The 15,596-nt window shown below is 47.2% G+C and overlaps 2 protein-coding genes across 4 annotated transcripts in view; one reads left to right on the forward strand and one right to left on the reverse strand.

The window, feature by feature from the left end:
• Positions 1 to 4,339, forward strand: part of DUSP16 (dual specificity phosphatase 16) — a 96,543-nt gene extending 92,204 nt beyond the window's left edge. For both annotated transcript variants that reach the window (XM_039461586.2, XM_039461588.2), the window contains exon 7: positions 556 to 4,339. In XM_039461586.2, coding sequence (XP_039317520.2) covers positions 556 to 1,729 — 1,174 coding nt within the window. In that variant the 3' untranslated portion in view covers positions 1,730 to 4,339. The remainder of the gene's footprint in view (positions 1 to 555) is intronic.
• Positions 4,340 to 13,018: 8,679 nt separating this feature from the next.
• Positions 13,019 to 15,596, reverse strand: part of BORCS5 (BLOC-1 related complex subunit 5) — a 97,691-nt gene continuing 95,113 nt past the window's right edge. For both annotated transcript variants that reach the window (XM_003934525.4, XM_074403272.1), the window contains one exon: positions 13,019 to 13,616. In XM_003934525.4, the coding sequence (XP_003934574.2) occupies positions 13,404 to 13,616 (213 nt within the window). In that variant the 3' untranslated portion in view covers positions 13,019 to 13,403. The remainder of the gene's footprint in view (positions 13,617 to 15,596) is intronic.

Consider the following 15,596-nt stretch of genomic DNA (forward strand, 5'->3'; position numbering starts at 1 on the left):
AAAAACTAGGGCCTTTGGTGCCTGGCTGCCTCTCTGGCATGCTCCAGGGATGTGTGCAAAGCTTCCCCAACGCCTAGATCTTTTGTATTCTCCACCTTGTGGCATCTCCCTGAACTTTTAAACCAATCATCTTTCAGAAGTTTTTGAGGTCTGCCTGTTAATTCCCTATCTCATTTATTCACTTAATATTCTTAAGATAAAGTATAGTTGGCCAGGCACAGTGGCTCACGCCTGTAATCCCAGCATTTTGGGAGGCCGATGGGGGGGTGGCGATCATGAGATCAGGTGTTCAAGATCAACCTGGCCAATACGGTGAAACGCCGTCTCTACTAATACAAAAATTAGCTGGGCGTGGTGGCATGCACACCTGTAGTCCCAGCTACTCAGGAGGCTGAGGCAGGTGAATAATTTGAACCCAGGAGGCAGAAGTTGCAGTGAGCCGAGTTCGCGCCACTGCACTCCAGCCTGGGCGACAAAGCAAGGCTTCGCCTCAAAAAAAAAAAAAAAAAGATATTGTTGTAAAATTCAGATTTTTGTTTTTTCCTCTCTCTGTAGATTTGTGAAAGAAAAAAGACCTACTATATCTCCAAACTTCAATTTTCTGGGCCAACTCCTAGACTATGAGAAGAAGATTAAGAACCAGACTGGAACATCAGGGCAAAAGAGCAAACTCAAGCTGCTGCACCTGGAGAAGCCAAATGACCCTGTCCCTGCCGTCTCAGAGGGTGGACAGAAAAGCGAGACGCCCCTCAGTCCACCCTCTGCCGACTCTGCTACCTCAGAGGCAGCAGGGCAAAGGCCTGTGCATCCCACCAGCATGCCCAGCATGCAGCCGCCGCTGTTAGAGGACAGTCCACTGGTACAGGCACTCAGTGGGCTGCACCTGTCCACAGACAGGCTCGAAGACAGCAATAAGCTCAAGCGTTCCTTCTCTCTGGATATCAAATCAGTTTCATATTCAACCAGCATGGCAGCGTCCTTACATGGCTTCTCCTCATCAGAAGATGCTTTGGAATACTACAAACCTTCCAGTACTCTGGATGGGACCAACAAGCTATGCCAGTTCTCCCCTGTTCAGGAACTATCGGAACAGACTCCTGAAACCAGCCCCGATAAGGAAGAAACCAGCATCCCCAAGAAGCCGCCGACCACCAGGCCTTCAGACAGCCAGAGCAAGCGACTGCACTCGGTCAGAACCAGCAGCAGTGGCACCACCCAGAGGTCTCTTTTATCTCCGTTGCATCGAAGTGGGAGCGTGGAGGACAATTACCACACCAGCTTCCTTTTTGGCCTTTCCACCAGCCAGCAGCACCTCACGAAGTCTGCTAGCCTGGGCCTCAAGGGCTGGCATTCAGATATCTTGGCCCCCCAGACCTCGACCCCTTCCCTGACCAGCAGCTGGTATTTTGCCACAGAGTCCTCACACTTCTACTCTGCCTCAGCCATCTATGGAGGCAGTGCCAGTTACTCTGCCTACAGCTGCAGCCAGCTGCCCACTTGCGGGGACCAAGTCTATTCTGTGCGCAGGCGGCAGAAGCCAAGTGACAGAGCTGACTCGCGGCGGAGCTGGCACGAAGAGAGCCCCTTTGAAAAGCAATTTAAACGCAGAAGCTGCCAAATGGAATTTGGAGAGAGCATCATGTCAGAGAATAGGTCGCGGGAAGAGCTGGGGAAAGTGGGCAGTCAGTCTAGCTTTTCGGGCAGCATGGAAATCATTGAGGTCTCCTGAGAAGAAAAACACTTGCGAGTTCTATAGACAATTTTTTTTTCTGGTTCACAAAAGAATTCCCTGTAAATCTGAAATATATATATGTACATAACATATATATTTTTAGAAAATGGAGCTATGGTGTAAAAGCAAAAGGTGGATCAACCCAGTTGTTACTCTAACATCTGCATTTGAGAGATCAGCTAATACTTCTCTCAATAAAAATGGAAGGGCAGATGCTAGAATCCCCCCTAGACAGAGGAAACCATCTTATTCAGTGAATTGCACATCTTCTTGTTCTTGAAAAGAAAGTGTATTTGGTGTTGGAGGACAAAGTCCTCTACCATTTTCACATTGTGCTACTAAGAGATCTCAAAGATTAGTCTTTGTTTGGTCCCTTCCATAGTACACCTTAGCGCTGAGACTGAGCCAGCTTGTGGGTCAAGTAGGTAGACCCTGTTAGGGACAGAGCCTAGTGGTAAATCCAAGAGAAATGATCCTTTCCAAAGCTGATTCACAAACCCACGCTCAACCTGACAGCCGAGGACACAGCATCACTCTGCTGGATGGACCATTAGGGGTCTTGCCAAGGTCTACCTTAGAGCAAATCCAGTACCTCAGACAGGAAAGTCGGGGCTTTGACCACTACCGTATCTGGTAGCCCGTTTTCTAGGCATTGTGAATAGGTAGGTAGCTAGTCCCACTTTTCAGACCAATTCAAACTCTGCACAAAATTCCAGTGGGCCTGGATAGAGGTAGTTAATTTTTTCTTCTTCTCAGCTTTATGAAGAGAAGGGAAAGAAAGGTTCTAGGATTCAGCTGAACAGCCAGGAACCTGGCAGCATCATGAGTTAAAGCTAAGGTTGGGAGGCTGAGTCTACCTCCCTCTTTATAAATCAAAGAATTGTTTAAAATGGGATTGTTAATCCTTTAAAGATGAACTTGGTTCCAAGCCAAATGTGAATTTATTTGGGTTGGTAGCTGAGCGGCAGCACCTTCCAGTTCTCAGCCAGAGTAGACGTTTTTGCCATTTGTTTCACTGCATGGATACAGTTGGTAAAATTTGACAATACAGCAGAATTTTACAGGAAACTACCAAGGGAGGTAAATTATGAGAAGATTAAGAAAGGTAAAAGTTGCTGAGGAGAAGCAGGAAACCTATTTCCTTAATGGCTTTTATCCCCTTGGCATGCGAGGGGTGGTGGTTCTGTAATTGCCTCAGACTTTCGAATTTACTAGTAGGGCTGAGAAAGGCTTTAGTGAGCAAGGAATATTCAGAGTAAAACTGTTCAGAAATCTGAGAAGACCGCTGAGTTCTGATCAGTTATGAGCAGAGTGCAAAGCCATGGCCAAGCTGTTTTCAGAGACTCTGGCTGGCGTGTCTTCAGTGGAAGGGGCGAATCAAAATGGAGCAAGAGCGAGGGTCCTCAGCCCTCAGCCTACAATCACTGTGTGGAATCGGTCCTGGCAGCTGAACGTGGGAGGTCATTGGAACAAGTACGCAAGTGATCGTGCAAATCTGCTTTCATGCTTCCTCCTGGCTTCAGTTTTGTCCGCTACCATGTGGGTCCTCTTTTGAAGCCTTAATTAATGACAGCAGCTTTTTGGGGGTGGGGCTGGGTGGGTGTTGTCATTGTTCTTTCCTTTCCTGTAAGTGTCGCTAGTTGCTGCCTCGTATCTCAGGTTTTTCTCTGTTTGAGAAATGGACAGTTTTTTGACCAGGATGTGACTTCATGTTTCCTATGGTGACTTCTAAAACCAGCACAGAATGACATGACTCAACAGAGACTGGCTTGGTCATGGGGAAGATGAGCCACACAGACATCACTAGCTGTGCACAAATAACGTGCCACGATGGGGTGTGAAGTGAAGGCAGAAGAGGGTAAGCCACATTGCTATGATACTGGGAAAGAGCTGGTCAGTGATTTGATTTAGTTTTTATATATACATTGAAATCTTTAATCACATTCTCAAGTTTCACACAGTAATTTTTGATGTTATGTACACACACAAATGTGTAATGGTTCACCACTTCCGGAATGTGGTCAAATCTAAAATATTTTTAAGAAATGAAAGCAGTAGCTCCTTGCTAAGGATGTTTCAGGAGGTTTGAGGGACTGGGTTTTAATGAGCTTCTGTCATTTAGGGCGTCTCTTGGCTATGGTCCCCGTCCTTCTGTAACTGTGATGTAGTCACACACTACAGCCTTCAGTGCTGGTTCGCTAGTGTCAAATCATTTCGTGGAATCAAGACTGCCGTGGCAAAGGGGCAGCCTCGGAGGCAGGCTCTGGAGCTGCTTGCATGTCTTTGGGCAGGGTGGTGGCTGGCTCTCTTCAGCATGTAATCGGGGAAACCCTGGCATCTACTAGGGTGATATAGATGGTGATTTTAAAGAGCAAAACTATACTTAGACTTCTATGTGAGAAATGCTGGAAAATGACTTAGGACATGTGTAAAGTTAGATGGAAGGACTGTAAATGTTTAATATGAATATAGTGTTCTTTTGAAGTAAGGCCAGCTGTTGAATGGTTAAATTGTGCATTTCTCATTTTGATGTGTCATGTATGTTAATGTATGAAACGATGAAATAAAATCAAAACTGGTACCTGTTTATACATAAATATGAGAAAAGACCTATTTTTGCAGCCATACACTCGGTGGGAATACCACCACCCAAGTTGCCAAAGGAGGTAGTGGTGAAACCTGTCCTGTTCTTCTCACATAAATGAGGATTTAGCTCAAAATAAAGTGGTTTTGTCATCAGGTATATTCTGTTCTATCATTTGCCTGGAACACAGAATCATCAGCTAACAGTAAATGCCAGCCTTCTTTACTGTGTACATGAAATGTACAGTATGTGTAGAAGCCTAAGGCACTTGGTAAATGTTTTCTAGCTGATTCCAGAACACACAAGTACATGGTAGGAAGAAAAAGGCCAGCTGCACACTCATGGTCCATTTCAATTAACAATGTTATGATTCCAACAGGAAAAACAGGAAGGGCAATTGTTGAAGATCTAACTTCTGTCCTTGCCACCTACATCTTAGTGACCTCTCTGCTCATGACACTAGATTTGATGACTTACGAGACTAGAAGCTTAGTCTCATCAGTTTCATAAAAATGAGGCATTGAAGGAATAAAGCTGCAGTGCAAGCAGATTCAACAATGACTATAGGAAGAACCGCAGGTGACCTTGAAGTTGGTTGACCTGAAGTTAGATTTAAGAAAATTTGTAAGAAGGATTGGGCTGAGTAAGCTAGACTAAAAGAACTGTCTTGGCCAGGACCCCGCAGAAAAGCGAGATACAGGAATAAAGGGAAGTAGAATCAATCACCCCCCGAGAGACAGACGGTAGCAGGAGGAACAGTTGTTTCAGTGAGAGGCTTCCAACAAGAAGATGGAAGATCTCGGGAGGGCCTGAAGGTCAGGCCAGTGACGGAGCTCAGAGCCCCTTTACCAGCCTCAGCAGGCTGTTGGAGGACTGGTTTGGACGTGACAACTACAATCAGACCAGGAATTAAACTAAGAAGGGAGGTTGGGCGTGGTGGCTCACGCCTGTAATTCCAGCACTTGGGGGGGTTGAGGCTGGTGGATCACCTGAGGTCAGGGGTTTGAGACCAGCCTAATTTTTGAGACTAAAAATACAAAAATTAGTTGGGTGTTGTGGTGGGTGCCTGTAATCCCAGCTACTTGGGAGGCTGAGGCAGGAGGATTGCTTGAACCCAGGAGGCAGAGAGCTGAGATTGTGCCACTGCACTCCAGCCTGGGCAAAAAAAGCAAAACCCCATTTCGAATAAAATAAATAAACTAAGTGGGATTAGGAAGGTGTAGATGGAGATGTGAGGAAAAATATGGCAAAATTGGAGCCAAGTGTCTAAAAAGAATATGTGAAGGGTAGAGGGCGTATACTGGGACTAGTTGATGGAAATTTTTTAGCCTGAAAACATTCACTGTTCCTTTTTTTCATTGACAAAACTGGTTTTTGTTTGTTTTTTTGAGACAGAGTCTCACTCTGTCACCCAGGCTGGAGTACGGTGGTGTGATCTCGGCTCCCTGCAGCCTCCATCTCCCAGGTGTAAGCGATTCTCCTGCCTCAGCCTCCTGAGTAGCTGGGACTAACAACCGTGCGCCACCACACCCAGCTAATTTTTGTATTTTTAGTAGAGACGGGGTTTCACCATGTTGGCCAGGATGGTCTGGATCTCTTGACCTCATGATCTTCCCACCTCAGCCTCCCAAGGTGCTGGGATTATACTTTATCTTAAATATTCTTCTGTTTTTTTCTGAGAAGCAGGAATGTTTTAGATTACCTAGTAAACAATTTGTCTATGTATTTTTTTTTTTTTTTTTTTTGAGACAGAGTTTCGCTCTTGTTGCCCAGGCTGGAGTGCAATGGCGCGATCTCAGCTCACCGCATCCTCTGCCTCCTGGGTTCAGGCAATTCTCCTGACTCAGCCTCCTGAGTAGCTGGGGTTACAGGCATGTGCCACCATGCCCAGCTAATTTTTTGTTTTTTGTTTTTTTGTTTTTTTTTTTTGAGGCGGAGTTTTGCTCTTGTTACCCAGGCTGGAGTGCAATGGTGAGATCTCGGCTCACCACAACCTCCGCCTCCTGGGTTCAGGCAATTCTCCTGCCTCAGCCTCCTGAGTAGCTGGGATTACAGGCACGCGCCACCATACCCAGCTAATGCTTTGTATTTTTAGTAGAGATGGGGTTTCACCACGTTGACCAGGATGGTCTCGATCTCTTGACCTCATGATCCACCCACCTCGGCCTACCAAAGTGCTGGGATTACAGGCTTGAGCCACCGCGCCCGGCCTAATTTTTTGTATTTTTAGTAGAGACGGGGTTTTCACTATGTTGACCGGGATGGTCTCGATCTCTTGACCTTGTGATCCACCCGCCTCGGCCTCCCAAAGTGCTGGGATTACAGGCTTGAGCCACCGTGCCCGGCCCTGTCTATGTATTTTATCTGTGAATATTACTCTTCTGCTTCTATAAATGGAAGCGGGAAGTAAACTGTTTCTAGCTTCTGTGGGACCATTCATCCTTGAACAGCCTAATTTTACTTGGTTATATCTTTAAAGTTGCAGAATCAACTGGAAAATTACAGCACTGTCTTGGAAGATATTTACAAGTCAGTCACATTGTTGCAGTTTATTTGCAGAGACAGCAAAATGCATTTATGTAAAAACAGTTTCATTTTTTGGTTCCAGCTCAAACATTAGAATCAGTTTGAAAATGCTGTCCCACAGGAAATCAGGATGTGACCTTGTAGAAGCAACGTGATAGGCAAATAGGGTAACTTGAAGAGCATTCGGTAATGGTCTGGGTTCTCTTTGGTCGGAATTATGACAATTTCAAAGACCAGATTGAAAGTACTTGGTGCACAAAGGCTTTCGGCATAATTCATGCCTCAAGGAATGAGCCTTGATTGGTGAAGAAAAATTAATTGGGTCATCAGTAAATTCCATCATGTCTTACACTGATATTGATAGCCCTGGAAAAATTCCTGAGGCATGGACACACACACCAGCATAACGCTGGTCATCCTGGCAAGCAACTCCAGCTAGTTGTCAACTGTTTTTTTTTTTTTATCTTTTTGGTTTGAAGCAGGTGGATACTTATCTGGCTACCCTTTCCCTCTGTAGCCATAGCATTTGAATGGAAGGCACATGCCTGGTGTGTCAAAAACCACAAGAAATTAAATTATTTATGACAGCGGTCCCCACCCTTTTTGGCACCAGGGACCCATTTCATAGAAGACAAGTTTTCTACAGACAGGGAAGCAGGGGGATGATTTCTGGATGATACTGTTCTATTTCCCACCATCAGGCATTAGTTAGATTCTCACAAGGGGCACACACACGTGCAGTTCACAATAGGGTTCGCACTCTTAGGAAAGTCTAATGCTGGGGCTGATCTGACAGGAGGTGGAGCTCAGGCAGTGATGCGAGTGATGGGGAGTGGCTATGAATGCACATGAAGCTGGCCAGGGGCGTGGCCCCACCGGTAATCTCAGCACTTTGGGAGGTGGAGGTGGGTGGATCACAAGGTCAGGAGTTCAAGACCAGCCTGGCCAACACAGTGAAACCCCGTCTCTACTAAAAATACAAAAATTAGCCGGGTGTGATGGCATTGTCCTGTAGTCCCAGCTACCCAGGAGGCTGAGGCAGGAGAATTGCTTGAACCTGGGAGGCAGAGGTTGCAGTGAGCCGAGATCGCACTGCTGCACTCCACCTTGGGCGACAGAGCAAGACTTTGTCTCAAACACACACACACACACACACGAAGCTTCACTTGCTCGCCCACCATTCACCTCCTGCTGTGCAGCCCAGTTCCTAACATGCCACAGGTGAGTACCGGTCTTTGGCCTGGGGGTTGGAGACCCCTGATTTATGATAAGTTAGTGAACAATAATGACACCTCCTCAGGTGCACTATATAGTTCTTAACAAAGGAATGAAGACCAAGGTGGAGGAAAGAAAAGCAAAACTACTCTCATGATTACATTTCATACCTAAAAAGTCCACAAGAAGAAAAGCTTTCTCCCTAATCCATCTTTCAGTCTTGAGTATCAACATTTGGAATAATTTCTTCTAAGCACTATGTATCTGAGTTTAGCTGAGGTATAAACAAATCAGGAAGACCAAGTTCCCAATCGCACTAGAATTTTAATACGTTTGGTCACGTCTCTTTGACAATTCCTGGTTTTGCCTTGGGACTCACTAGGGGAAATGCCAAAGCTAAGTAAGTTCTACAAATCAACCCAAAAGTGGCACCTGTCAGTCGCCCCAGGGCCATTAGTTTATGTAACCTTGTAAAACCGAGTTTGTAATACTTAGAATGTAAGAGTAGCATTACCAACCTCTTTCATAAGTCTGAAGAAGCCACAAAGAAATACTCAGGATACAGAAACATACATACATACGCATACATACACACATAAAATCAAACTTTATTTTTTTATTCGAAAAGCAAATTCTCCCAGATTCAACTCCTTTTTTTTTGAGACAGAGTTTCTTGTTGCCCAGGCTGGAGTGCAATGGCACAATCTCAGCTCACTGCAACCTCTGCCTCCCGGGTTCAAGTGATTCTCCTGCCTCAGCCTCCCAAGTAGCTGGGATTACAGGTGCCAGCCACCATGCCCAGCTAAGTTTTGTATTTTTTTTTTAGTAGAGATGAGGGTTCACCATATTGGTCAGGCTGGTCTTGAACTCCTGACCTCAGGTGATCCATCCGTCTCAGCCTCCCAAAGTGCTGGGATTACAGGCATGGACCACAGCGCCCAGCCTAAACTCCTTTACTGAATGTACTCCTATATCAGGCTATGGAGTCCTTGAAACTCATTTAATCAAATATTTACTCTGTGCAGAGAATACTGAGTAGGTATCTAGGTTCAAAATATATTTTAAGGATATTATCTAAGACACGGGAGACTATATGTATATAGTCTATAAACCTATATATATAGTTACTAAGAATAAAACTTTGAGAGAAACGAAGACGTGAAATCTGTAAAGCTACACTTATCACTTGCTCTTAACTCCACAATTCATTTACTATAAATTTATATATGCATAATACAAGGGGTGACAGCCAGGTTCTGCCAACCTTGAACTTCAACCAGTAAAACCAGGAGACTGCAGGTAGGGGCCTATTTGACAGTGTTCATAAGTGAACAGACCGCTAGATACGCAAAACAGGCTCTAGAAAGCAGCAGCCAATGAACATCTGATTTATCATTGAAAGGAAGACAAGCAGCTCTACCTTACCAGCTCAGAATTATTTTTTTTTTTTAAATTAGCTGGATTTGGCAGCACACACCTGTAGTCCCAGCTACTCAGGAGTCTGAGGCGGGAGGATCCCTGGGGCCCAGGAGTTTGAGGCAGCAGTGCGCTATGACTGCGCCACTGCACTCCAGCCTGAGCAGCAGAGCAAGACCCTGTCTCAAACCAAGATTAGAATCAGATGAAGTTTAGCCAAGATACATTAAATTAAGCGGATCTATTTTAATCTTGACCTAGGGCCATTGCTCAGAGACAACAGGTAACACACTCACTACAGTAAAGAGCTTAATCAGGCTTGCAATTTAGAGCTGGAAGGGCCTTGAGAGCCCACCCAGACTAGCTCACACTGTAGGGAGGTAGAAACTGAGGCTGAGGGAATGAAATGGCTTGCCAAAGAGTAAGGCCAGAAACATCCAGCCAAGGGCTCTTTCACAACTCCTATCCCTGAAATTTCTCATAATGGCCAGAGAGGTCATGGGGTATTAACCAACAGAGCGATCCAGCATAACTGCTTCTTGAAATACAAATCACTCAGACTGCCAGGTTCCATCAGGAAACAGCAAAACATCAGAGAGAAAGGACGGGTAACACCATGTTACCAGTCAGAGGTTCAATCAGAGAAGAACCACGAGGGATGAAGTAGAATGAGAGGACTGGTGAAGGGATTTGACTTAAGCAATACAGGGGCTGGTAAAAGTCTCGGTTCTGCTGTTTCTGTCGGGAAGGACGGTGGGGCAGAGTAAGGACAACCGAGACTTGCAAGCAACACGCCAGGACCTGCCCCTGCCTCTTACCACAGCCCGCGCCGGCCTCTCCTCATCCCCAAGCCTTCATCTTTGCGTCTGCAGACCGAGAAGCTGGTCCTCATACCTGGCCCAGGGTTTGGAAAAGGCGAAGTGGGAGCTTGAGGAGCTGTGGGCCCAGCAGCTGCCCACACCGCAAGTGCAGGAGATCCGTGGAACCATGCACGAGATGGACAGGGCCTGACCTACATCAGCTTTCAGTGACTACGCACAGCTATCGCTCTGCATCCACTTCCAAACCTCACGCAAATCTCTCTCATGGCCAACCCTCACCAGAGAAGCAAACACGGAAGGGGATTCTGGGAACACAGTTCAGTTTAGCCAAGTTGACAACACTGCAAAAACCACGACACACCATCGATATGAAACTGGAATTCTTTGCAGAAGTATTGAATTTGCCTATTGTTCTTCTGCCATACTTCTCTGCTTCCACCTAGTAGTAAGCAGCCTATCACCTACCTACTCAGGACCCCAATCTAAGTTAACCCCATGTTTTATCTAACTTCCTCAGAAGGAGACAGTTGCTGGAGAGCTGGCTGTGCAGTTTGTGCTGCGCCGGGTCTGCCCTTCTGCTCTGTGCCAACCACTAACTGCTACAGCACTGGAAACGCTTGGCCCTCGCAGGCTTGAGCTGCACTCTGTGCTGTCACGTGTCACCTGTATTAAGTACAGTAAGAGCTGGGTGCAGTGGCTCACACCTGTAATCCCAGCACTTTGGGAGGCTGAGGCGGGCGGATCACCTGAGGTTGGGAGTTCGAGACCAGCCCTGACCAACATGGAGAAACCCCGTCTCTACTAAAAATACAAAATTAGCTGGGTGTGGTGGCACACGCCTGTAATCCCAGCTACTCAGGAGGCTGAGGCAGGAGAATCACTCGAACCCGGAAGGCGGAGGTTGTAGTAAACTGAGATCGCACCATTGCACTCCAGCCTGGGCATCAAGAGCGAAACTTGGTCTCAAAAAAAAAAAAAAAAAGTGCAGTGAGGATAACGGCACCTGAGCTATTTCTTAGCACTATAAACAATCAACCCTTCATTCTTTGAAGTTATAAACATATCCTGTGTTCAGAACTGGGTTCTGTATACCTCAGAAGAAAGACAATGACAGTGATGTCTTAAAAATATCACTTCCTGGGCCAGGCGTGGTGGCTCAAGCCTGTAATCCCAGCACTTGGAGGCGGGTGGATCACGAGGTCAAGAGATCGAGACCATCCAGGTCAACATGGTGAAACCCCGTCTCTACTAAAAATACAAAAAGTTAGCTGGGCATGGTGGCGCGTGCCTGTAATCCCAGCTACTCAGGAGGCAGAGGCAGGAGAATTGCCTGAACCCAGGAGGCGGAGGTTGCGGTGAGCTGAGATCGCGCCATTGCACTCCAGCCTGGGTAACAAGAGCGAAACTCCGTCTCAAAAATAAATAAATAAATAAATAAATAAAATAAATCACTTCCTGTCAATCTAGATGAAAGAAATATGAATATTCATTGTAATTATTCTAATTTGAAAATGTAAAATTTTAGAAGATTTTTTTTTACCTGAAATCTCAGCTACTTGGGAGGCTCAGGCAGGAGAATCACTTGAACCTGGAAGGCGGAGGTTGCAGTGAGCCGAGATCACGCCATTGCACTCCAGCCCAAGTGGCAGTGCGAAACTCCGTCTCAAAAAAAAAAAAAAAAATTTTTTTTTTTAATTAGCTGGATTTTGTGGCACACACCTGTTGTCCCAGCTACTCAGGAGTCTGAGGCACGAGGATCCCTGAGGCCCAGGAGTTTGAGGCAGCAGTGCGCTATGACTGTACCACTGCACTCCAGCCTGAGCAACAGCAAGACTAGAATCAGATCAAAGTTAGCCACGATATGTTAAATTAAGTGGATCAATTTTAATCCTGTTAATCTACTGAAAGCTTTTTCTGGCATCTGAAAACACACCTCCCAAGGCTCAGAGGAACGCAGGGAACAGGACGCAGGCCTGCATGGCAGCCCGGCCCCAGCGACTCCCCTTAGCCCTGGCTCTGGGTCTCAAGGTGTCTGCCTAGGTGTGCTCCCCACGTTCCATTCTTTGCTCCTCCCCTCCTTCCTTCCAGCAGAATACCTATGGTGTGCAAAATACTACACGAAGCACTTCTGTTGTTACTCAAGTCACTTCCTTTCGTAAGCTCCCAGAGAAATTCAGCAGCATTTTGAGTTTCTTCTTTTCAGAAATGAAGGCCTGAGGCTCTCTGGCCCTATTCGTATCCCAGGCACAATATCGGACACATCAAATGGGCTCAAGAAATGCCTGTGGGGTCAGAGAGCTCTGCAGTCAGTGTCCAGAGCCTTCTCATCCCACACATTTTCTAGGCTAGTAAAACCACATGCTGGTTAAAATCTTGTTACAAAAATTGAAATCCTGCCAGTGTTGAAAGCAAGCTAAACTCTGTCTGCATCAAGGAAGCCGGTTATCAGTGGAGACGTATCTGATGAGGGTGTGGAAAGGGAGGCTTCGGTTTCTGATGACGACTAAGGGACACCGTAACCTGGCAGACAACAAAACGCCGGTGTTCCACCTGGGCAGGAAGACGCGCCCCAGATAAGGACTCCGTGTGATGGAAACAGGCAGGGCAGAAACGGGAACAACACAGAGACCTAGATTCAATTCGGTTTTCATGTTTACGACACATAAGCCAGAGAGCCGACTGAAAGTTCACCTCAGGGCACTGAGAACTCAGAGCTTCTTAACATATTTCTCCCCTTGTCTCCATATTTTTATTCCAGTACCTGGACTACAGTATATACTCTCAATTTAAAAAAAAAAAAAAACTAAATAAAAAATAACTCTCCATGCAGAGTTCGTCAAAGAATTCCTAATAATTCACATGTTCCAGCTTCAGTTATCATTTAGAATTGGTTTGGTTCCTTTCACACAGGGAAATTGCATCAAGGAAAAGAGTTGGGCAAAGTCAGATTTTCACGCCAGCCGGATTCCTTCACACCCACTTCAGGGAGTACCAGAGCCTCGTGCTATCCTCCAGCCCTGGTCAGATGATATGACTTTGGCTCCAAACATCCTCAAGGTTTGGGTGTCGCAGGCTCCCAGCCCCAAGCAGCTACAGCCTAAGCTCGCGGTCAGGGCTTCATGCTGAAGGGCTCCAGCCGCTCGCCCTCGGGCAGCATGCTGTTGAGCCTGTCCAGCAGGGGCACGGTCTGGTCGATGCCCATCTGTATGCGGCGGAGGATGGCGGACATCTCGTTCACTTTCTGGATCTGCTCAGCGTACTTGGCGTATCTTTTCTGGCGCTCCTGCATGAAGCTGAACAGGGTTTCTACAGACAGATCCATCTGTGGACGGGAAAAGTACATTATTATACCTTGTTTCCTCAAGTCCTCTCCGCAGGGCCAGGTGGCCGGCTGTGAGGGACGGAGTCCCATAGGTCAAGCGGAAGCGGACCAGTTTTACAGGAAGCACTGGGGGCTAAAAAGCCCTTCAGGGACACAGCTTTATCAGCTGCTGCACCAGAACCACCTTTAGAAGAGAACCGGGAGGGGACTGTCCTTGGCTCTATGTTCTTGGAATGTGCGTTATTTGTACCTTGCTGAGATCCTGAGATTTCTGTCTCCACTCCTGGATGTAGAAAACAGTCAGGCCACGGCTAAATCTGGCTCTGCCACACGCATGAACTGCTAGTACTTATGTTTGGTGGCTCAGTTTCCTCATCTAGAAAAAAACTAGAAGGAGATAGGCATGGTGGTGTGAGCCTGTAATCCCAGCTACCTGGGAGGCTCAGGCGGGAGGATCGCTTGAGCTGAGGAGGTTGAAGCTGCAGTGAGCCATGATCATGCCTCTGCACTCCAGCCTGGGCCACAGAGTGAGACCCTGTCTCTAACAACGACAACAAACCCAAAGTCCAAAACACACGTTCTTCACTCCCTCCCTCTCTTCCCTGGACGGCTGCAGATTGGCGGTCACTCAGGGAACACTGCAAGAGAAGGGTGTCTCTCCCTGCCAGGGCCAAAATGCAACCAAGGCTCCTGTCCATACAATGACCACACTGCTTTTTGTCAAACTCTGAGGACTGTCTCATGTGCCCCTTTCTCCCATTAAAGAAACTGCAGGCTCTGGGCTCCCCTGTGTGACTTCTTCTCTCCCCTGCAAAGGGTCTTTAGTGCCTATCACCCAGATACAAATAGGGAGAGGGGACCGCCATCATGTTGGGCACCTGCACCCCTTCCTCAGCATGGACCCCACTTCCACCCTCTCACCCCTTGTTTCCTTCCCAGGCCAGGAGAGAAACAGTTTGACTACCGAGGCCCACACTCCGATCCCAAGGTTCCCGGCTCCTCCAGCCCTTCCTTCTGGTTTATGCCCAGGGCGTGCCCCTTCCCGACCTTGCATCAGGATGAGGGCTCAACACCCGGTACCACAGAGCCTCTGAAAATGGCTTTGAGAGACACAAAATCAAACTAATGAAAACATGGGAGACCAAAGCCAGCCCCAAGAAAAAGTAACAAGTTCCGTTTGGTTATCACGTGTGGGGAGGGCACGAGGGGCGGGAGGTGATGGAAGGACGTGAGTGCTGCTGTCCTCTGGCGGGCCTGCCCAGCTTGTCTGAGTGCCTGCAGGGCAGAAGGCACAGCTAATTGGTGGGGGAGACAGAGAAGTAAAAAAAAAAAAACCCATCGGAGTGGGCAACTCCAAATAATGTAGAAACAACGCACACCTTTGGGGGTTCTCTGCAACCCTGTCGCCCTCGGCACTTTGGAAGTAGTGGGCCAGGAGATTCCTGCGCTCCTGACACTCACCCACTGGGCCTTTTCAGGGTGGCCTTGCAATGAGCACCGAGAACCACCCCACACACCTGAGAGACAGCGGGGCACGCGGGAGCCAGGTGGAATCCTGAATTCAGAACCTTCTCGGGCGTCACACTTTACTTGGCGGGGCATTCCTGGCCCTCCACCCCCCAACCCTATCAGAGTAGACAAATGCTTGAAGACTCTATCTGAAATGGCCTCCAAGGCTCTGCCTTATCAAGTCTAAAGTCCTTAGCAATCAATCCATCCCCCCGATTCACACCCGATGAGGGCTGTTCATGACTGTCTTTGAGAGGTACTTGTCAAATGGCATGAACTTGCCCCACCCGTTTCCACATCCAGCTGGGGCCTGTGTTTCGTGTCTCCAAAGCGTTTGTCCAAAGGCACTTTCTGTTAATGCTTAAATGAGCACACGGAGTTCAAGCACATCGTTCATGCGCACTGACATCATGTCTTATTTCCATCACACTCCGTGGAGGAAAAAAAACCACAAGAGGAAACTTAGTCTGT

This window comes from Saimiri boliviensis, chromosome 7, assembly GCF_048565385.1.
Source record: "Saimiri boliviensis isolate mSaiBol1 chromosome 7, mSaiBol1.pri, whole genome shotgun sequence".
In the NCBI taxonomy this organism is placed as follows: Eukaryota; Metazoa; Chordata; class Mammalia; order Primates; family Cebidae; genus Saimiri; species Saimiri boliviensis.